General features: G+C 38.4%; 1 protein-coding gene and 1 pseudogene across 13 annotated transcripts in view; both read right to left on the bottom strand.

The window, feature by feature from the left end:
• INPP4B (inositol polyphosphate-4-phosphatase type II B) overlaps window positions 1-23,460 on the bottom strand; it is a 737,042-nt gene that overhangs the window by 200,394 nt on the left and 513,188 nt on the right. For 10 of the 13 annotated variants that reach the window (XM_067035581.1, XM_059066760.2, XM_067035586.1 and 7 more), the window contains one exon: window positions 5,380-5,491. The exons of the other annotated variants lie outside the window; for them this stretch is intronic. In XM_067035581.1, the coding sequence (XP_066891682.1) occupies window positions 5,380-5,491 (112 nt within the window). The remainder of the gene's footprint in view (window positions 1-5,379; window positions 5,492-23,460) is intronic. 13 annotated transcript variants of the gene reach the window in all.
• LOC131758551 (large ribosomal subunit protein uL18 pseudogene) lies at window positions 20,784-21,346 on the bottom strand (annotated as a pseudogene).

The raw sequence follows: 23,460 nt of genomic DNA on the forward strand, positions 1-23,460 counted from the left end.
GTTCGTTGGCCATCTGTATGTCTACTTTGGAGAAGTGTCCATTTGTTTCTGTGAAAATGGTAGTTCTATTTTTTGCTAGCCTTTCACCCTGGAGTCTGGCCACGTCTCCACTTTCTCCATCAGTCACACCCTGATCCAGCTCATCTGCACTTCTCCCCTGAAACTTCATAATAATCAGACTCCATTCTTCTGTCCTTGCCTCCTTTCATGCCCTAGTCGACACAGCAGCCGTAACAGTCCTCTTAAACATGAATCAGATTTCATACCTATACTCACAGCTCCTCAACTGTCTTTACACATAGCCCAGAGTCTAACACCTTCATGGGAGTCGGTCTTCCCTGCCCCATGAACCTCTGTCCTCAACTCCTACCACTCTGCTCCTTGACCCCTCAGTTCCAACCACACTGGCCTCCTTGCTGCTCCTTCAACACCGCAAGCATCTTGTCTCCTCAAGACCTTTGCTCTTGCTATTCACTCTGTCTACAATTCCTATTCCTTTCAGATATCCACGTCTTGTTCCCTTCTTTCTTGCATGTTTCAGCTCAAATATCACATTACCAGTGAATCTATCCTTGACCATCCAGTTTAAAAAGGCCATAGCCCAGCACTCTCTAGTCCTTGCACTCTGTCTTATTTTTCCTATAGAACACAGCACCATCGGATCAACAGTATATTACTTTCTTTTATACTGTTACTTCCCCAGAAGGTGGCATCCGTGTCTATTTGGTTCATTGCTGAATACCCAGAAACTAGTCCAATGCCTAGAACATAGAAGGTAGTGTTGTTTGATGAACAAATGATGAGTATTATATGCCTTTTAATATTCTATGAAGATAAGTAGGGCCTGTTATATAATTTTCAACTTTTATATTTAGGGTAGATAAAGGGAGGAAACCTTTGGAGGCTGGTCCTTAGCTACACAAGGACTCTAGTTTTTCCCTGATTAAGTCTGATGAAAGTCCACTTAAAACACCTCTTCAAAGTATGGGGTCAAAATAACCTAAGGGCAGCAGGTCATCAAAAGACTAGCTGGGTTAGGTTCACAGTCAAAGGGAGACATATTATTACTCCACTTATACCATTTTTGCCATGGTCATAAGTAAGGCATTTTCCTTCTTTTTGAAAAAAATCACTACCACTTTGATCATTAGAACTCTGCAACGTTAAAATATAATATAGACATTAAACAAAAGGGGAAGACAAGGCAGGAGCTGGGTTTAATCAGCCTCACCAGAGGATTGTTAACCCCCCTGCCCTAACAAGAAGGCCGGGCATCTCTGGGGCAGGCAAAGTGGTGAACTAGGCTCTCTCAGTTGATCCTGTTGGCTTTTACTTACATGAGTTTTCTCATCTGTCACCTGACTTGATGATTTTGTTTCCTGGTTCTCCTTTCCTTGGTAGCATTTTTTCTTGACTACTTATTTCAAAGGTTTTTTAAAATTTAATTTCTTCCTCTTTCCTTCATAATCCTACACTCTTCACTACATCTTTATTACATGCTTTATTTATTGACTGGTCAGTTTGTACAGTGCTATATGTAGCCAAGTATTTTCCCTTCTTGGAGACAATTTTGGATTTAATTCCTTCAAAGTAAAATTGACTTCATTTATTCACTCATTCATTTTTCTCATGTCAGACTCTGCTCTGGGAGCTGAGGGTTAAAGAGAGGACAAAATAGACAAATATCTTGCCCTTAGGAAGTTTAATTCTAATGAGGGAAATAAACAATATATGAGATAAACTAAAAAGATATATAATGTTGGACAGTGATAAGTACTAAGGACAAAAATAATGCAGAAAAGAGAGACAGTTTTGGGTAGGCATTGCAATTTTAGATATTGTGGCAGAGAAGTCTTCGGTGAGAAAGTGATTTTGTATAAAGATCAGAGGAAGTGAAGGAGTGAAGCACAGCTGCTGGGAAAAATGTTTCACGGGTAGACTGAATAACAAAGTTGAAGAACCCAATTTGGAAATATACATGGACTGTTCAAGGAGCATCAAAGAAGATAATCTGACTGGACTGAAATGAACAAAAATGAAGAGTAGAGGAGGAGGTGAAGGACATGAAGGGGGCCAACACTTAGAGGACTTTAAGTGAGAATTTGGGTTTATAGTTTCAGGAAGATGAGAGGCCATTGGAGGAATGACAACTTCCACATTACATTTTACTAAGTGCTGTGCTGAAAACGGACTATGACGGTGTTGGGGGGAGGTCAGGGAAGGAGGATGGAGGGAGGCAGGGAGACGTTTAAGCGACTACTGCAAAAATCTAGGTGATAGACAATGTTGGTTATAGTGAAGGGCTCACGAGTTACTGGGTTCTAGATTATTCAGAAGTCAAAATCAACAGGATTTGCTGACATACTGACTGTAGGTATGAGAGGAAGAAAGGAGTCAAAGATGACCCCAAAATTTAAAAAATAGAAGTTTGGTATACCTAACGTGATATTTCACCTATTATGTTAGCTTTGTAAAAGGACCATGTTCGTAGGCCTTTTGTGAATTTTTCTTTCTACTGCTATGTGATTTTAACATGCCTGTGTTCTATTTCTATGTATGTATATATGAAATAGAAGTTTGAACCAGTATAATATGGTGAATGACCCTCTGTACAATCTTCCCTTGATAAAAAATGCATAATAATACGGTTTTAGGAAACAAGTAAGTAAATGTATGTGAGAGGAAAGAGTTTGGCTTTTCATTTATATTTTATTCCATGCTCTGGAGGTAATGTAAGAGTCAAGATTAAAGTGTAATATTTTGTATCGGGGTATTGTTATGAACTGAACTGTGTTCCTCAGAATCATATGTTGAAGTCCCAATGTCCCATGTAACTGTATTTGGAGACAAGACGTTAACGGAGGTAATTAAGGTTAAATGAGGTCATAAGAGTAGGACCCTAATGCTAGGGCTGGTGTCCTTTACAAGAAGAGGAGAAGACACCAGAGTTCACTCTCTCTCTCCCTCTCTCTCTCTGCGCATCTGTGCCAAGGAAAAGCCTTGTGAAGACACAGCAAGAAATCTGGAAGCCAGGAAGAGAACATTCACCAGGAACTGAATCATCTGACACCATGATCTGGGACTTCGTAGCCTTTCAGAACTGTGAGAAAATAAATTTCCATTGTTTAAGTCTATGGTATTTTATTATGACATCCCAAGCTGATAAACATAGGTATGACTCTTTTAGCTGCTCCTTATAAATGAGAGATAGCATGTGTCACTCAATACATGACTATGGTTTTAAGAGTAGTTCCATTTCTTTCTCCCCCATTCACACAAAGCAGTGAGAGGGATGTTGTTTTAGGGATAACCTCCATTTCAGTTACTTTGTCTTTTCATATATTTCAGCCATTGACTAACTTCAGGACTTAAATCGCTATTAGTAACAGACTGTGTTAATACACTTCACAGAGATTCTAATTTAGCAGATCTGCAAAAGGGTCCCCACATTTGAATTTCTAACAAACACCTCTGACGATTCTGACTAAACTTTGAAAAACACCAAGATAAAGTTATTTCCACATAACTCTTCGAAATATCATGCATAGTGGACCTTATTACATGTCCTTCATGACTGTTCCTAGGGATTGCTAGTAGGGTTTATAGTAACTCTATAAAAGACTTCACAAGAGGTCAAGGTTTACTAAGAATCCAAATAGGACAGAGCTAAAACCAACACTGCTTGATGGGTTTACCATTTTAGTACACTTATGACTCCTACAAGGTACTTGCTGACACTACCACCGCCTATTTCAAGAACGGCTCAGTTAAGTCTTTATTTTTAAGTTCACATTACTAAGTCAGAAACATTATGTACGACTTTGATGGGGCATATTCCTGGGTGTCAAGTTCTCCATTTATGAAAAGAATATGATTCAATTTGTGCTACCCCATAATAGCAACGTTATAAAGGAGTCAAGGGGTGAGCCAGCTTTGAGAAAAATAAAGAGGTGGTTGGTAATAGACTGGGAACAGGGAAAGCAGGCCTGCTTTGAGATGGGAAGTGTTTTAGCTCCTGGTCTCCTAGCGCATGCCCTTAGTTCATTCTATCCCCATCTCCCACACCCTCCCCACCTTCTTAGCTTACAAATCCTCCCTCCTTAATCTTAGTACGTATAAGCATCTATGTGGTGGTAACTAATAGGTGTCTTACGTAGAATTCCAAAACTAACAAGGGTTGAATGACAGAACCTAGCCACAAGACAATAATCTTAAATACACACATCCTAAGACGATCTGCTGCATGACATCACCATGGCCCTGACATTTGCAAGCAACCTGATTCAAACATTGGACCTCACTGGAATGTGTTCGTGGCCTGGAATATATTCTGAGGGATAGTAGGGAACAGAGAAGAATGAGGCTTGGGGAAGCGGTAAGACCCTAGCCTATGCTGGGCAAGAACAATATTTTTTTGAAAGGCAGTTTAGATTTTATTTTACTTTTTTTGGTAAAGTTAATGATTTGTTAAGTGTTAGATAAGCACTGCACCGTCTCCCATGTAGATGTACCAGAAATTAAAATACGCTCCCAGATAAGCGACACTAAGCCAGAAAATAGGTCACAATAGACCTTGTCATTAAAAAAATGCTCATTTATGAAAAGGTAGGCATTCTAGTACACAAACAAATTCATTTCCCTGGGGAAAAAAAAACTATTAGCAGTTTGTAAATCTGTCCCCTGTGTCTCAGTAAAACAGGCAATCACATTCCTAAGACAGAACTTTAGACTAATATTTATATCAAGTCTCTCTCTTAAAGAAAAGAAAGTAGAAAACAAGTAAAAGCCCTGGATATTGATAATATTGGGGTTTTATCCTGGCCTTCAAGGAAGCTGCTTCGCTTCCAGCTGGCATCGCTCCTCAAGCAGAGCTCCCCCTCCACCGTTTACTACTTCCTGCTTCTCTCTCTGCAATTTCATAAGGCACCGAGTTGTTAAATCTGTCCTCCTTCACGTAAAAACGAAATCCAAATTCAAATTGCATCTCTTTCCAAAGAGAATTTCGAGAGCGGAGAAGTGGTTACTTTTGGCAATAGGCCTTCCAGAATCTTCCGTGCATCTCACATAGGGTTAATTACGGCAGGATGCAACAGTGATCAATACTTTTTTTCGAACTGAGAAGAGGCTGTGTCCACATGGGAGCCAGCTATGAAGAGAATGATGTTTTGAATGGTGCATGGCTTTGCACAGTTCCATACAAATAGGCTGTCGGGTTACGAGGATGAGATACACTTACGGTACTCCCATTCCAAAGCTGATTTCTCATTTAGCTTTGGAATAATGAGATTTCATACCCCACAGAGGTAGTGGCAATCCAGGCAGCTGGCAAAGCTGATCGTTTCTAATTTAATCTGTGCAGTGAGCTGACTGGGACCCTACCTTTTGTCCCTGCACATCTGTCGTGATGTGGTCGGCTTCCCCATCCTCAATCTCCCCCATCTTCACGACACTGACTTGTATGGTGCCAACAACCTTGCCACCATCTGAAGTTCTGCAATCAAAAATAAAGGAAGCGGAAAGGTAAGAATCGTCTTTTCCCTGAAAGTATGTCCAAACATGTTTGTTTCTGAAAACCACTAACACCGCTCTTTACCTGCGTTGGTTGTAATAAACAAATCTGCTTAAAATACATTGAAACCTGTTACTAGAATCACGAATTGGTGTGGGAAGTGCACGAAGCTACCTCATGAAGGTTAAACCATCTCACGGCTCTCGTGAGTAGCCGCCAAGATCATGGATCCATGCCCTGTTTGGTAACCCCATGTCCCTACAACGGCATCAGCCATGGCTCCTCTGTACCAATCGCATGGGGTACTGTGCTCATCTATTACAGAAACTACAGCTGAATAAAACAGAAGAGAGTACAAATAACCCTACATTCCTCTATGACCCGGCCATCAGCTCTTACATCCGATTTTGTGCCTTTTCATTTTTCTTTCTCAGAGACCAGGTAAAGAAGATTCTCTCCCAGCAAACATCAGAAAATCACAGTACATGAAGACAGAAATTAACCACTGAGATCATTTAGGATGACCCATTACTTTTTCAGATAAAGAAACTGAGATTCAAGAAGATAGAAAGACTCATCCATGGAAACAAACTGGCAAAGCCAGAAACCCAGGTTTTTATCTTCTTTAAGTCTGTTGGTCATTGAACAACTCTCCTCAACTTAATGATGATGAAAATTTTATTATTAAGATTTTCATCATCATCACTGTCATCAACCTACAAATTTTATGGCTGACAATAATAATGAAAACCCAAAATAAAATTAACCACCACCATCCTTTAAGATTCTCAAATTTTCTTTTCTGGGCAAGAAAATATACAGAATAAATGTTGGCATCATGTCATGGGAACACTGTAATACATAATGATATTCTTCCCTTGCACCTTTTTTTAAAGATAGGTAGCAAGTCACCCATTGGTATGGGGTGTTGCTGTAACCTATATCTAAGCCTAATTGACCAAGCAACACTTCATCTTCTTTATTTCGTCATTTCTTTTTCTTTTTGAAAAAAAAATCTTTTTATTATGGAAATTTCCAAAAACACATCAAATTAGAGGTGAGTACAGTGAATCTCCACATACCCATCACCACCCACCTTCAACAATCCCCAGCATTCTGCCTTTCTTGTTTCATCCATCCACTGGCCCTTCCCCAACTTTTTTTTTTTAACATTATTGGAGTATAATTGCTTTACAATGTTGTATTCGTTTCTGCTTTATAACAAAGTGAATCAGCTATACATATATATATGTCCCCATATTCCCTCCCTCTTGCGTCTCCCTCCCACCCTCCCTATCCCACCCCTCTAGATGGACACAAAGCACCACGGTGATCTCCCTGTGCTATGCGGCTGCTTCCCACTAGCTATCTATTTTACATTTGGTAGTGTATATATGTCCTGCCACTCTCTCACTTCGTTCCAGCTTACCCTTCCCCCTCCCCATATCCTTAAGTCCATTCTCCATGTCTGCATCTTTATTCCTGTGCTGCCCCTAGGTTCTTTATAACCATTTTTTTCTTTTTTCTTTTTTTTTTAGATTCCATATATATGTGTTAGCATATGGTATTTGTTTTTATCTTTCTGACTTACTTCACTCTGTATGACAGACTGTAGGTCCATCCACCTCACTACAAATAACTCAATTTCATTTCTTTTTATGACGGAGTAATATTCCATTATATATATGTGCCACATCTTCTTTATCCATTCATCTGTTGATGGACACTTAGGTTGTTTCCATATCCTGGTTATTGTAAATAGTGCTGCAATGAACATTGTGGTACTTGGCTCTTCTTGAATTATGGTTTTCTCAGGGTATATGCCCAGTAGTGGGATTGCTGGGTCATATGGTAGTTCTATTTTTAGTTTTTTAAGGAAACTCCATACTGTTCTCCATAGTGGCTGTACCAATTTACATTCCTACCAACAGTGCAAGAGGGTTCCCTTTTCTCCACACTCTCTCCAGCATTTATTGTTTGTAGATTTTTTGGTGATGGCCATTCTGATTGGTATGGGGTGATACCTCATTGTAGTTTTGATTTGCATTTCTCTAATGATTAGTGATATTGAGCATTCTTTCAAGTTTTTGTTGGCAATCTGTATATCTTCTTTGGAGAAATGTCTATTTAGGTCTTCTCCATTTTTGGATTGGGTTGTCTTTTTGATATTGAGCTGCATGAGCTGCTTGTAAATTTTGGAGATTAATCCTTTGTCAGTTGCTTCATTTTTTAAATTTGTGTTTAACTTTAATCTGAATATGACCGGTGTCTTTCAACCAATTCCTTCAAAATGTCACTATTTTATTACTGGAGGTGTCAGAAAACAGGAATAGGAAAATTAGTATAAGTAGTTTACTAAAATGCTAATTAAAACAATGAATAAGTTAGGTGAAAAGGAAAGCCAATTGTTACCAGATCATAGGAAGCTTTTTCTCAAAATATATAAAGTACAAATTTAAATATATCTTTTGAATTATGCTTTTTTTTTTTTTTTTTTTTTTTTTTTTTGCGGTATGCGGGCCTCTCACTGCTGTGGCCTCTCCCGTTGCAGAGCACAGGCTCCGGACGCGCAGGCCCAGCGGCCATGGCCCACGGGCCCAGCCGCTCCGCAGCACGTGGGATCCTCCCGGACCAGGGCACGAACCCGTGTCCCCTGCATCGGCAGGCGGACTCCCAACCACTGCGCCACCAGGGAAGCCCTTGAATTATGCTTTTAAGAAAACCGAAATAGAAAAACCCTGGTGACATATACATAGCTAATGTCATAATGTAATAAAATAAAGATTACGTACATAGAAAAATACAAGTGGTTTACCTAAATAGTATATTAAGGTTCTTACTAAAATATAAAATAAAATGCTTCTTGGTGATTTTTAAGTCAGTGTAAATCATAATATTGACTCAATTATTTTAAATTGACATAGAAAACTTAAGCATTCATTACAAAGAAGATGTGTATACAGATGACAGTATAATCTATGATTTTGTAAAAGACTACATTAGTTTCAATTCTGGGATGATTTTAATAATTATACCATTTTCCTACTTGAAAATGATGTAATAACTTGTCATAAGTCATGATTTGACATATCTCTGTACAATTCTTTAGTACCTGATAGTGAAATAGATATTTTAATAAAAGCCCTGGTTCTACTCACAGGTTTTTCTAGAAGTTTGCAGACTTCTTTTTCCCCCAGACTGATACTCAATAACAAAGACACCTTTTTCTTCTCATAGGCATTGTTTAAAATTTTTGCTGGAGCAAACTGAGCTTAATTTCTAGGTATACAAAGCTTAGGTATAACGTTTCAAATTTTTTCATTGACTAAACCAAATAATCTGATAATGATTTGAATGAGAGGATAGATTTCTCACACCCTCTCCCAGGACTGGGTAATAAACCAAGACATGAAATAATAGTTAAAAGTGTGAACTCAGGAGTTTGAGTTATCTGCTAGTTTCATGACCTTGGACAAGGAACTTAACCAGGTGAAACTTTGTAAAATGGAGATGATAATTTTGTTGTAAGGATTGCATTGTGACACGATTTATGTAAAGTTCTCAGCACAATGACTTACACAAAATAAGTGCTTCTTCCTACCCCTGCTTCATCCCATTAGTAGTAGTAGCAGTATCAACAGAATTGCTATTGTCATTAATGTATTATATTTCATTCAATTCTCTTTAGAAATTTTACTAAAATGGGCATCTAAGACTATAGCAAAAGATTATAGGATTTCAGGACACATGCATTTCAAGAGTGATTAAGTGCTCATTAGAGGTACAAAGACTTAGTAATGACCGATGATGTTATAAAGCTTACATTCCTATAAGTGCAAAGAATACAAGTTTATAACCCGTTACAATACAAAGTGAACCTTTCAAAGTGCCAAAGGTAGATGAAGAAGCAATGCACCATGGGAGTATGCGAGTAAGCTTCCGAACTATGGCTTTATTTTTTCCCTTTAAAAAAGCTTCTGGTTGCTTTTTAAATACAGGCATATCTTGTTTTATTGTGCTTTGCTTTTTTGGAGCTTCACAGATATTGTCTTTGTTTTTCGCAAAATTGAACGTTCGTGGGAACCCTACGTTGAGCAAGTCTATCAGTGCCATCCTTTCCAAAAGCATTTGCTCACTGTGTCTCTGTCACATGAGATATAGGTACACTAGAGAGATTCTAAAACCTTTTTTTTTTTTTTTTTCACAAACCATTTTGGATGAGAATCTCTGAGTACCCTAAATCATGCTTCTTCACCTGAGATTTGTGGGAGACAGAATGGGGAATTCAGGTTATAAACTTAAGAACTAAATACAAGACACCCAAGATCATGGGTCATCCTGTCAGTGAACTGCAATGTGGAATGTAGAAGCCATTTCCTATTTATTCTGTAACAATTTACAACCCACAGAGCATGGATATTCAACACTTCTCTTCAATCAGGACAGTCACAACGGAAATACCTATTTCATGTTTCCAAAGGCTGTTTTCAAAGGTGATTTCAAAGAATTTTAGAAAAAAATCATTCTTAAGTGATGAACGATGCTTTCAATTAATCACCCATCAAGTTCAGGAGACTACTACTAATTGCTTAACCATTATTCATCACCAAAATTCGACTAACGTTTATTTAATAGAAATTCATCCTCTCTGCATGGGAGATACATTGAAGAGACTTCTAGGCTAGGAATCAAAAAAGCAACACTCCATCCAGCTCAGCTGCTCACTAGCTATGTGAGCAACAACATACTGCTTCAGTTCCCTGCATGTCAGTTTCTGTTACCACAAAACAAAGAGTTGGTCTTTGACAGTTATCATATTAGCACTCAAGCTTCATGCTCTGACATGGTTGGAATCCATCAGGTGATCTCATCATAGGCTATCATGGGCTGATACAGCCTTGGGGAAAATCTTGGGCACACCCTAGCCTCTTCTCCTCACTCCCCACCTTCCCCTCCAACCTTTCCCCCAAACAAATGAAGCAAACAAAATGCATGCCAAACCTAGAAAGTAACTTTAACACTTACAGTCAAATACAAGGGCTAGTTTTCCTTATAGTATCCACAGTATACGTACATATTTTACTGCCATTACGGCACTGCATCTTGGCACTTTCACAAGGATACAAATTTGACTGAACTAAGAAACAAAAGAGGTCTTCGTACACTTTCCTAGCAATTTATATGGCGGTAAGAACAGGCTGCAGTAATAAATAACTATCTCAATCTATAGGAAGAACAACAACAAAAAAAACTATGTCATTTCACTCTCTTGCCAGGTCATTACCATTGCTTAATGCAGAGAGCTATAAGAGAAGTAAAAGATGAACAGTTCATGGCAGCCACATTATTTCAATCACAACATCAAGTTCCTATTTCCCTCAGTAGATACACTTAAATATTTAACCATGCCAACAAGATGGAAGGCAGAGAAAGGGAAAATTTCAGCAACGCAAATCTACACTTCCTTATCACTTAGTTTTTCGGCATGCATAATACATTAGTGATTAAGTTTCTTTAAAATCTTCCTTTAAAATAACTCCCCTGGGACTTCCCTGGTGATCCAGTGGTTAAGACTTCGCCTTCCAATGCAGGGGATGAGGTTCGATCCCTGGTCGGGGAGCTAAGATCCCACATGCCTTGCAGCCAAAACACCAAAAACATAAAACAGAAGCAATATTGTAACAAATTCAATAAAGACTTTTAAAATGGTCCACATCAAAAAAAATCTTAAAAAAATAAATTAATTAAATAAAATAACTCCTCTAACGCTTCGTAATGAAATATTCAATTTCACATGCTAAAACATACAAACATTTTAGAAGACTGAAGGAAAAGGGATGTGAAACAGTCTTCTAACAAAAGACAACTTAATGACACTTTTCCTCTAAACTTCTTCATCACCTACTCTACCATCCTTAGTAGAGCAAAAAGAAAAAAAAAAAAAATCCTATGGAAATGTTAAAGAGCAACATGTAAATACCTCCTCTATTTTTGGAAATACCACAGAGATACAAACGACTCTGTAAACATCCAGGAGAAAATCATCATTAGCACTGTCAGTCTTTGTGAATATAAAGTAGTCTTGGGGCTAAGCACAGGGATCATCATATGGGAGACATGCCTGGCATTAAACCCATCTAGACATGTAACTGGGAAATGAAAATCTCACCTGGACAGAAATATAAGCAAAGGCCATAAGTAAATGAGTGCCACTAACTAACTAACTAAGTGCATTCTGACTCTTTCTGGTGAATACATTTACCTGGCAGTGCTAGATTTACTTTGGCCTCAGAGAAGTGAGAGTTCTACTTGAGTATGTATGCCTGAACACACCTCTATTGTGGCTTAACTTCACAAATTTCAGAAGCCATATGATACTTTCAAACTAATATTCAAATAAAACTTTTCAGTAGTTCTTAATATTATACCTTACACACTCGAAGCTTTAGTCTTTTGTTTTCTCCTCTTTTCTCATTATAAACTTGTCTTCAGAAATTCTATCCATTATTATGGGATTCAATTATCCCATCTTTGAGGATCTACCACAAACCTATATTTCCTACTCTGACCTGATTTCCTATTCCAGAACTCCAAATTCCTTTCCTCCTGATATAATTTTACATTCTATAAGCTTGAAACCTAACTCGTCCTTTTCCCTAACCCCAGCTCACATCAGTAGCATATCATTCTCCAAAGACCAAAACCACAGAATATTCCATCTCTACCAGTGCCTTGTCCCTACCATCCAATAAGTCATCAAGCGCTACTGATACTTCCTGTATAATGCCCCTTACAAGTGTCCCTTCCCAATGGTAACATCCCAATTAGTTTCACCAACTTTCTTTCATTACACTTGAAGAACCTACTTCCCATCTTCCAGAATATTTCTCTTCCATCCCGTCCATGTCAAGTTTTCTTCTTAAGACCTGCTATCACTATTTTATTTTATTTTCTCTGTCAAAATTCCTTAGACATTGCCTGATGCCTACCAAGAGAGTTTGAAGTGTAGACTGTCTTTTAAGACTTGTCCGGGGTTATGGACAACTCAGTATTTTTGGTTCAAACCAGATCCATGTCATCACACACCGGTAAATAATGGAGCATGGTTTAGTGGAAAGCACAGTGAACTTTGAGTGACAAAAGTCCTTGGTTACAGTGTTCGCTCTTCATAATAAACAACTATGTGATCATGAGAGGGCAATTCAGCCTCTATTAAGATCTATGAGCTATAAAATATGAAGGTAGTAAACCATTCTACTTATCTCACAAGATTTATGTATCCAAAATTAAAATATCTTAAAGTTTAAATATAAAAATGCTTTTGTGGGCACTGCCTGGCAGTCCAGTGGTTAGGACTCTCACTGCCGCACTCTCGCTGCCACGGCCGGGTTCAATCCCTGCTCAGGGAACTAAGATCCTGCAAGCGTGGCAAGAAAAAAAAAAAAAAAAAAAAAGCTTTTGTGTATGGTAATGAGTACAACTGTTATACCATCCTGGACACAAAGTTCCAAGAGCACATCATAGATACGTTGACTACCAGTTTTTCAGACTAACTGGCTTGTAGATTCCTCTTTACTGCTGAAAACAGTACTATCAAAATATGAGTAACTGCCTCAATACAAATAAGCTAAAGAAATTTTTCCCTCCTCATGACTCTATTAAATATACATATATATGTAGTGAGTTGTATTTGGAAACGATTCAATGCTAAATGTAAAATATAAACTATCTCTTTGTTATTCAAATATACATTTTTACTGAAATATAATTGCCATATAGCAGTATATTAGTTTTGGGTATACAGCACAGTGATTCTATAATGGTGTGCATTACGAAATGATCATCACAATAAGTCTAGTTAACATCTATCACCATACACAGTTACAAAAAACTTTTTTCTTGTGATGATAACTTTTTTTTTTTTTTTTGCTTTACGCGGGCCTCTCACTGCTGTGACGGCTCACGGGCCCAGCCGCTCCGCGGCACGTGGGATCTTCCCGGACCGGGGCACGAACCCGCGTCCCCTGCATCGGCAGGCGGACTCTCAACCACTGCGCCACCAGGGAAGCCCTGATGATAACTTTTAAGATCTACTTTCTTAGCAACTTTCAAATTAACTATAGTTATAAATGTAGGTCATCTATTCAGTGATCTGAGGAACCAGGGTGATGAAGGCTCTGCCATATTCACCTTGTGGCATCTAAGGTCTCCAAACAGCGGAAGGGGGTAATAGCAGGGAGGAACTCTTATTGGACAGACCCAGAACCGGTGTGCTTTCCTCTCTTTACAATCCAGTGGCCAGAGCTCGGTTATATGGCCACCCCTATCGAATTTGGCGGGTCGGGGGGTGGGGGAATAGACATTTAAAATAGGGCAAAGACTGCAAATCTTAGTCCCCCTCCTCTTCTTGGGCACACGGCTAGATGACATTTCCAGCTCCCTAAACAATTAAAACTATCTCTTGAAATGTAAGAAATATCCATCTCTTTAAATGTTAAGATATACCTCAACAGCAAGGTGGGAAAACATCTTGGCATCTTGTAAATGTCCTTGTCAGGATTCACAGGCCAAAATCACATTCAAGTTAACAGGTCACCATCATCTGCCCTTTGGTAGATAAGATCCTGCAAGTAAGACAGAGGAAGCATACTCTACCCTCTTGCACCCACTGGTTGAAGCTATAATACCTGGACAGAATGCACACAGCAGCTCTTTGAGGACTCAAAGTAAACACTGCTGGGCATACTGCGGAAGAAGATTAGAATTTTAAATGCCACTGAACCAGCAATTAGTTTACCATTTTGTTCTCCTCTCGTATCTCATTATCTAGACTCAAAACAGCCCCAAGCCCAGAGACGGTCATGGCATAGACAAAGATAGCTCCAGGAGAAACTCTCTGGTTCTGGCTCAAAGAACAGAAAAGAGGTCTCCTAATACTCAGAAGAATGATGAAATCACTTTTCTGTTTCCCACTCTTGTGTCTCAGCCCCCAAGCAATCCAGCGGTGGCAGCAACAAAAGTGACAGCTCAGAGGAAGTGCAGTAGCCTAAAATTATGAGGAAGGGAAAGTTTCCTCTGATTGGACCTGTGATCCCAAGGGCATGGGATGAATGCCCTTTACTTCTCTCTTTTTCTCTCTCTCTTCTCCTACCTCTTGGCCCCAGAAGAGGGTGCAGTTGCATGGCAGAGAAGGGAAAATCAAACCCCAGCTTTCTGAATGAAGGGTCTTTTGTTCTTTTCCTTCCAGGAAAGCCACAGGAAATGGGAATATGCCAGAGAGAGTGTAGTGAGGAAGGAGCTCAGGAAGGGACTTCTCAATGTCGTTCATGGACTTCTGGGCTTACCTCAAGCTGTGCATGCAAGGATCTAAACCACATATCAGATACTCTGAGAAATAATCTATGGACTACACCATCCCCCAGGTCCCAGACTGTCACCTGGGTGACAAACTCGAAGGACAGATAAGAATAACACTACAAAAGTTTTGAAAACAGAAGTGATATTGAAACTACAAAGTTTCACAAGACACATGGTTAGCATACAAATAGGTAGCAATTAGAAACTGAAATTTAAAAAATATATATATTTATCATTTATAGTAAGTCCAAAACAAAGTACTTAGCTATAGATCTAACAAAAATGTGCAAGATCTATATGCTGAAAACTGTTAAGTGTTAATGGAAGAAATCAAAAAAGGTCTAAATAAATGGTGAGATATACTGTGCTCATATACTGGAAGCCTCAAGTTTATAAAGATGTCGCTTTTTCCTAAATTGATCTACAGATTTAAGGCAATACCAATTAAAATCCCAGCAAGATTTTTTGTAGATAATGACAAGTTGATTCAAAAAGTTATAAAGAAAGGCAGAGTAAACGCAATGGCCCAAGTACTATTCAGAAAGAAGAACAAGAGTGGAGAAATGGCATCTACTGATTTTTAAGACTTGCTGTAAATCTATAGTAATCAAAACTGTGGTATTGACAAAGGGACAGCTATATTGATAAATGAAACAGAATACAGAGACAATATGGCCAACTGCTCAGGACACAGTTACAGTCAATGAAATGGAAAAAGAGTAGTCCTTTCAGCAAGTGGTACTGCAACAATTAGACAGCCATTTGGGGAAAAAATGAAATTTTACTTAAACTTCACAACTGAAACAAAAGTTAAAATGGTTCATAGACCTAAATGTAAAACATAAAAATATAAAAATTTTAAAGGAAGCCACAGGAGAAAAGTTCTTCATGAACTGGCCTTCGTCAAATTGTTCTTAAATATGATACCAAAAGCATGATCTGAAGAAGAAAAAAAATTGATAAATTGAACTTCATCAAAATTGACAACTTTTGCTTTGTTAAAGACACAATGAGTGAAAAGACAGGCTACTGACTGGAAGAAAACATTTACAAATCATGTTTCTGACAAAGAACTTGCACCCCAAATACATAAAGAGCCCTCAAAACTCAACTGCAAGAAAATGAACAACATAATAAATAAAAGGGCAAAGTCGAAGAGATGTGTCTCAGAAGAGGATATGCAGATAACAAAGAGACCATGGAAAATTGTTCAACATCACTGTCCATTAGGGAAATGAAAATTAAAAGCATTATGAGATGTCACGCTATATTTGACAATGTCTGGTGAGAATGCAGGGCCATTGAAACTCTCAGACACTGCTGGTGGGGAAAACAGCACAGCAGTTTTGTAGGGCCTCAACTATACTTACACCCCTACTTCCCTATCGATACTTTTGAGCTTTAAGCTTTTTCGCTGGCAATAAGATAATGGAATGTCCCCGCCCTGGGCAGAAACCGCTCCGAGCAAACAAGTATGGCGGGGGATGAAACCTCAGCAAACCAGTATGGCGGGTGATAAGAATGATTAAGCCAGAGTTTAAAGGTCGCCCTAGCCAACCATAACTCATGTGACTCAACCCCCACTCCGGTAAATGTAAAGTAGGCATCCAACAGCTAACCAATCAAGGAACTAGAGCCAAGACCCCCACTCCGGTAAATGTAAAGCAGGCATCCAACAGCTAACCAATCAAGGAACTAGAGCCAAGTCCCCACTCCGGTCCAGGAACAAACAAACCAATGAGGAAAAAACCCTTGATATATCCACACTTTGCATAATGAAAACTATAAAATGTATGTAATTCCGCTTGGGGGGGTTCCTCTTCGGCCTCCTGCGTGAGGACCAAGGAACCCCGGTGCACCGGCTCCTAATAAACCTCTTGCGTGTTGCAGCGACTCTCGACTCTTGGCGGTTCTTGGGCGAGCTGGGACCCCTCAGAGACCGTTCAGGTATAACAGTTTCTGATAGATTTCAACACACACTTACCATATGACTCAGAGATTCCAATCCTAGGTATTTACCCTAAAGAAATGAAAACTTAGGATCACAGAAAAACCTACACAGGAATATTTTAGCAGCTCCATTCATAATCACTCTAAACTGGAAACAACCAAAATATACTTTCATAGGAATGGTTCAACAAACTGTTTGTTGTGGTACAGTAGCACAGAGTGCAACGCAGCAATTGAAAAACAAAACCTGTTATTGATATGCACAAACCTTGATGAAGTTCAAAGGCATTAGACTGAATAAATGAAGCCAGTCTCAGGAGGATCTGCAACTGATGAGTCAATGACTTTCTCAAAAAGCATTTCTCTGTGGTGATGGAGAACTCACATCTTGGGTGTCAGAGGTCGGTGTGGGTGGAGGCATACATCAAAGGGGCAGCAGGTGGGAATTTCTCTGTGGAGATGCAAGAGCTCTGTATCCTGACTGCAGTGGTGGTTACAAGAATCTATACATGTGTTAAAAGTCACAGAACTGCACAGCAATAAAAAGTCACTGTTTACTGAATGTAATTTCCAAAATAGAATAAATGAGAAAAGATACAGACATTTTCGATGATAATGAATGGATAACAAACTATTAGCTATTTAATCTGAGAAAACAAAACCAAATGACTGAAAGGTTATTGGCTTCCATGTGAACAGAACCTTCTAACTGCTGGCAACATTGATTTGTAATGGTAGAGTCAAAGTGTCAATTTATCCCATGCTTTATGCTTTCAAAATATCTGCTGACATAGAAATGCCATATGCGAGAGGAAAATGTTCCACCTGAACAAGGTGGGGGAGGGTATTTCATCAGCGATTGGAGAGAAAAATGCTCTTGCAGGAGGGGCAATGAATTTCCCAAGCCCATGACTCATTCATGGGATAAAACAACTAGCCACCCATGTCTGAACTGACTCACGTTTAGACCTACAAGAGAAACTATTGCTAAGGCTTTTTGTTAATTTATTCTATTCTATTTTATTGTTTGAATTTTAAGAGAAAGAAAAATGTTGAAAGGAAAAGAGCACTGTATACATTAAGCAGAGACCATTGGAAGAGGAAGAGAATAGTAGCAAGAAAGGAATTATAGGAGGTTATACATAAATGGCCGGGGAAACATGACTTAATGCTGACATTTTTTAAAAGCAAAAAATATGGACATTTTTAAGACCAAGTATAAACAGTCTTGATAGACAGCTAAGTGAACATTTTTTTCTTACTAAAAATGGACATGCTCCGACAGCAGAAACTCTTTACGAGAATAGTTTGCAAATGTCAAAAAATAAATCAAAATATTCTAGGCTACTATGAAAACATTCTACTAAAGATAACAGGCATGGAGGATTAGAGGATTTAATTATTAAATTATTAATATCAAATACTAGTCTATATTTACTATTGAAGTTTTGAATTATTTTTATTTTTGCTGGATTTTTGTGCTGTTCAGTTCTATGTAAATTTCTTAATAGTAGGAAATAATGCAAAGGGATTTTTTTAAAGCTAGCATTAAAAGATGAAAGTTAAAAAAAAAAAATCAAAGTTATCCAGTGTATGAACATAACCTTAGAGTATAATGTATTTCAAACCTGTGTGATAAGAAATTCACTAAGTTTTAAATTGCACAGTGAGGCATGTACTCTGAAACCAAACAGTTATTAAGTGCCTCTATTTTTCTGCTTAATTGCGTTTAGATTTGTTTTAAATTCTTCAGGTATTGAGTTATAAAATCTTGTGGTTTTTCAAATATTTTTTTCTCCATTCTCCTTTAATATGACAACATTTTTCATGAAAAAAGTCTCCAAAATTATAAATTTCCATAGAACTATAACAAGGTCAAAATAACGGAAAATGTTAATTCACTTACAAACATGTATTAAGCACCTACCATGTTGGAAGCACTGCTCCATGTACCAGAATACAACAGAGAACAACACAAAAATCCCTGTCCTCATGGAGCTTGAATTCTCACGGTAAACAAATAAATGATACAGATACGATAAGTTCCATGGAGAAAACTTAAGCAAGGTAGGTGAGTGCTGGGTGGGGCTTCTACTTTATAGTCTCTCTCTATATAATGACTACCTATATATGTATATGTATTAGGAAAGGCTTCTCTAATATGATGCCATTTGAACTAATACCTAAAGGAAGGAAAAAGGTGAGCCATATATCTTTCTTAGGGGAAGGTCTTTTCAGGCAGAAGAAGCAGATGGTCCAAAGGTCTTGCAGAGGAACATGGTCCCCATATTCAAGGAAGAGCAAAGACCCCATTGTGGCTAAAGCTGGGTAGGTGGGGAGAAAAGACTAGAAGACTAAGTCAGAGAGGCATGTATTAATTTTATATTGCTGCATAATGAAGGACCACAGACCCAGTAACTTACAAAACCACCCATTTACTATCTCACAGTTTCTACAGATCAGAAGCCAGGCCAGGTCCTCTACTCAGGACTGGAGCCAAGATGTAGGCTGAGCCACACTCCCACATGGAAACTCTAGGGAAGAACCTACTTCCTAGCTCATTCAGGTTGTTAGTGGCATTGATTGCCTTGCGGCTGTCTGACGAAGGTCTCCGTTGTCTTGTTCATCGCACAGCAGGTATGAAGAGTAACCACTTGACAGGGCTGCAGGGGAGACAGCCAGCTTCCCGTTAAACAAAGAGAAATGACTGAGGATAGGGGACGGGGCTGAGGAGGAAGCTCAAGGATCAGAATGGAGTCAGGGAGCGGAAGGCAGCAGGGCCACAGTAGGGAGGGGACAAACAGGTAAAATGATGGGCGGCCATGCGGATGAAAGATGACCTAGGAATCCAGGCTTCCTGCGTGGTCACCAATCACCGGAAAATGAGTCACAGTTATTGCTACAATAAGGAAACTCAGTTTAGGTAGGCAAAATATGCCGGGCAGACAGGGCAGCGGTAATTTTAAAATACTCTAAAGACCTGAAAGTTCCCATTTTCAGATTTTAACTTGTTCTGCTAACAGTCTTAACAATGCGTTACTAAATCATCTGGTAATTATTTTTGAGGTCAAAATGGGACTGATTCACTGTTAAAGGAGTCTAGATAGAACAATAAAGATTTCTACAGACCTTTTCTTTTGTTAAAAGGAAGAAAAGTAATTAACGCAAAGTTCAAGACACCTGCTATATGGAAACAGTATACTGCTTGTATTCATGTTAAATAGATTCTGAAGATCAGCGGGAATAAATCAGATGTCCTATACCAGCTTTGCATAAAGTACATGAGAAAGCAATTACTTGTTCTCTGAATATCGCCCTTTTAAAACATTAAGATTTCATTATAAGAAGAAAGTATATCTATTAGTAATTAAAGGTCTTTATTGCATCATTTTTTTAAAAATCCATATAAGAAAACAAACGTATTTTGGTATTTGGCAGGCTGATGTGCTAACGGGAAGGAGAAAGACGGTAAAAATTAAAAGTCATGGGATTAAAATTTTCAGTTCAGGAGTGATTGCTATATATCCTTTTGTAAATATTTGAGAACTGAATTGAAGTTTGTATATACCAAATAAAAATTTCACCAGCTTTCAATAACCTTGGATGCAGCTATTTTCTCTTTTATTCTACGATAAATTCCTCAGATCTCAATATTAGGAATGAATAAAATCAGAGAATGCTTAGAACGGAAAGTAAGGTTAAGTATCAGCCAATTCATTCTGTAGAAACTGAAGCCCAGAGAGGTCAAGTGAAAGGCTTACAGCCGCCTCATAGGTCAACAGCAGTGCTGATATTTGTCAGAGAACAGTAGAAACCAGAAGTCCACACCTGATTTTTTATAAAATTTATTTCTGAAAACCAAAAGATGAAATTGTGGTAACTTTTAAATGTATTTATTTTTAGCTTCTTCGCCAATAAGTTGATTGTCCTTATCTGAAAAATCTTCATAGGAATGCGGTGTTTCGGCTCAACCCTCACTAGCCCACTCTAAAGCTTGGAGGAATCTTGCTTTCTGAGCTGCCTGATCTTCTGAGCAAGAGACATTTGCAATAGTTCCACCTCTTCTTTTTAACTTTTTTCTTAGGTGTCTTCTCATAGATTGGATTCTCTCATACAGCAGCATGAACTTTCTTGCACATCTCTTCGGTGTCTGGAGTTACCTTCATTGTGTGCGGAGTGAATTTTTTCCTGTAAGCATCACCATCTCCTTCCATATATAATCTGCAATGTTTTGATCCCTGATGTTCTTCCAAAGTACTTATGCCTTGAATTCCTTGTTTTCTGAACCATAACCAGGGAATCGTTTGGTTCTGTGAGGGATGGAAAAGCTTCTTTCCACAGCTCTCTTCAGGGCCCCCGAAACTTTATTTCCAGTGGTAGTTCAGGTGTGAACTGAATCCAAATACAAAGTACCTTCACACTATATTTTGTAAGTTCATGAGTATAAGCTGCATTGACTATCATAGCCTCTTCAACACAGGCATAAGCAATCTGGCAAATGATCTCTCTGCTGGTTACATGAACTATCATCCCATATTTGAGTGTGCCGTATTTATTTTTATCCTGGATTGCTAAGCATTTCCAAGCATACCAATCGGTTTTACCCTCTCTCCTCCTTCTAAAGTTCACTTGCCATCTTTTGAAGTAGGCCTTATTCTTGACAACTTTAACTCCATCCCGTGAAGCAGAGACGCATACCTGTGGCTCACCACAGACGTACAGCAATGGTGGTAACTTTTATAATTTAATTCTTACTGCTAACAATGAGAAAACACAGTCAATGTAAGAGGAATGTGATTTTAAAGTGTAATCAAAAACTCTATCAGAATCTAATAACTCTTTGCTCAGGCTGTTATAAAATACCATAGTCTGAGTGGCTTAAACAACAGAAACTTAATTTCTCACAGATCTGGAGGTTAGAAGCCCATGATCAGGGTGCCAGCAAGGTCAGATTCTGGTGAGAAACCTCCTCCTGAATTGCAGACAGCTGCCTTCTCCCTGTGTCCTCAGATGGCAAGGAGAGAGCAAGCTCTCTGGTGGCTCTTCTTATAAGGGCACTAATCCCATCATGAGGGCCCCACTCTCATGACCTCGTCTAACTCCAATTAATTCCCAAAGTCCCCATCTTCAAATAACATCACAGTGGCGTTTAGGGCCTCAACAGATACATTTGGGGGATACAAATATTCAGTCCGTAACCCTCCTAAAACCTCAAACTTTAAAAATTAGCATAGTATTTGTTTCAAGAACCAGTGGAGATTCAAGGAAAGAAGAGATGGCATGAAAGAAAGAGGGAGAAAATATTTTTTCCCACTAAAGTATAAAGAGATTCTTAAAATCTGCCTCATGAATTCATAATTTAAGCTCATCTCAGTGGCATTATTATCATTAGTAGTCAGATGAAGAAATTTAAGGAAAGTAATTACCTTCTGGTGACAGTAATGGAACTCAAACTTCCTCCAGTGTTACAATCACAGGCCAATCCTTAAAGTACTTGAAAGGCATATCACTTGGTCAGAGAAGCAATTCACGCTTCCTAGTACTAGAAGTAAGTTTCCATAGCCAAGAAATTTATTGTTATTTGGTGGTCTGCCCAACAAACAAGCAAACCTCAAAACTGTTAGAGTCTCTCTCTCCTACTTACTGTGTAGGTCCCTGGAAAATCCTCAATTTGATTCTAGATAAGAGAAAAATAATCTCCACTAGACACCATTTCTAAGTTTAGGATTGAACCTTAAACCTGCTTTGAATTCGAGAGACTGCATTGATGATGGGGAAGATTAAAATAAAATAAAATTCAAGTTATCTGCTCTGGTCTTAGATGGATGGATGAGGATTAGACCAAGTTTATTATGGCAACCTAAGTTTGTTTTCAGCAATCAATTTTTATATTAAGTTCTAAAGGAATGTGTTTACTTTCCAATTTATATGTGTGAACATCAGAAAGAAGCAACATACAGCATGTATCTACAAGCAAAACTGGTCATTTCATCTGCTTGTCATAAGGTAATATATGCCAAGTAGCACTTAGATCAAGTCTAATTAAACCTGCATTCAATGATTTCAATTGATTTTTAAATCTACTTTCCCTGTAAGATGGTAAACTGTCCCATAATGTAATAAATTCATCAGTGCCACACAATGTATAAAGACTAATCTTTAATTACCTAACATTTTCTGTCAAACTCGAATAAGCTTGAGTACATTGATCAAGGGACCCAATGGGTCACCAACAGGCTGAGCCCATTGCTAGAAGCAACCAGCCCCTATTGTGGCACAGCACTGAGAAAAACAATGTGGTTATATTGGTATTTAAAGTAAGTATTTTAAGTAAGTAAAGCAAAATAAACGTGTCTGTTCTCTTCTCCGTCTTATTCTACATCTTTTTATCTTTGATCTGACCCTTCTCTTCTGCCTTCTTAAAATCTTTCATGATATGACTTTGTATATTTTCTAGTTTTCCTACCTTCCATTATACAATTGCACTTGTCTTCCTTTTCCTGACTCAGTTCTTTATCTTCCTGAAGTCTTATTGCAAACAATTTCATTCAACCACACTTTTACTATGAGGCACCATGCTACACCACAGAACAACAGACATCAGTGAATTTCACTTAATGGAGTAGGGTGGAAAAATCCTAGGC

This window comes from Kogia breviceps, chromosome 6 (genome assembly GCF_026419965.1).
Source record: "Kogia breviceps isolate mKogBre1 chromosome 6, mKogBre1 haplotype 1, whole genome shotgun sequence".
NCBI lineage: Eukaryota > Metazoa > Chordata > Mammalia > Artiodactyla > Physeteridae > Kogia > Kogia breviceps.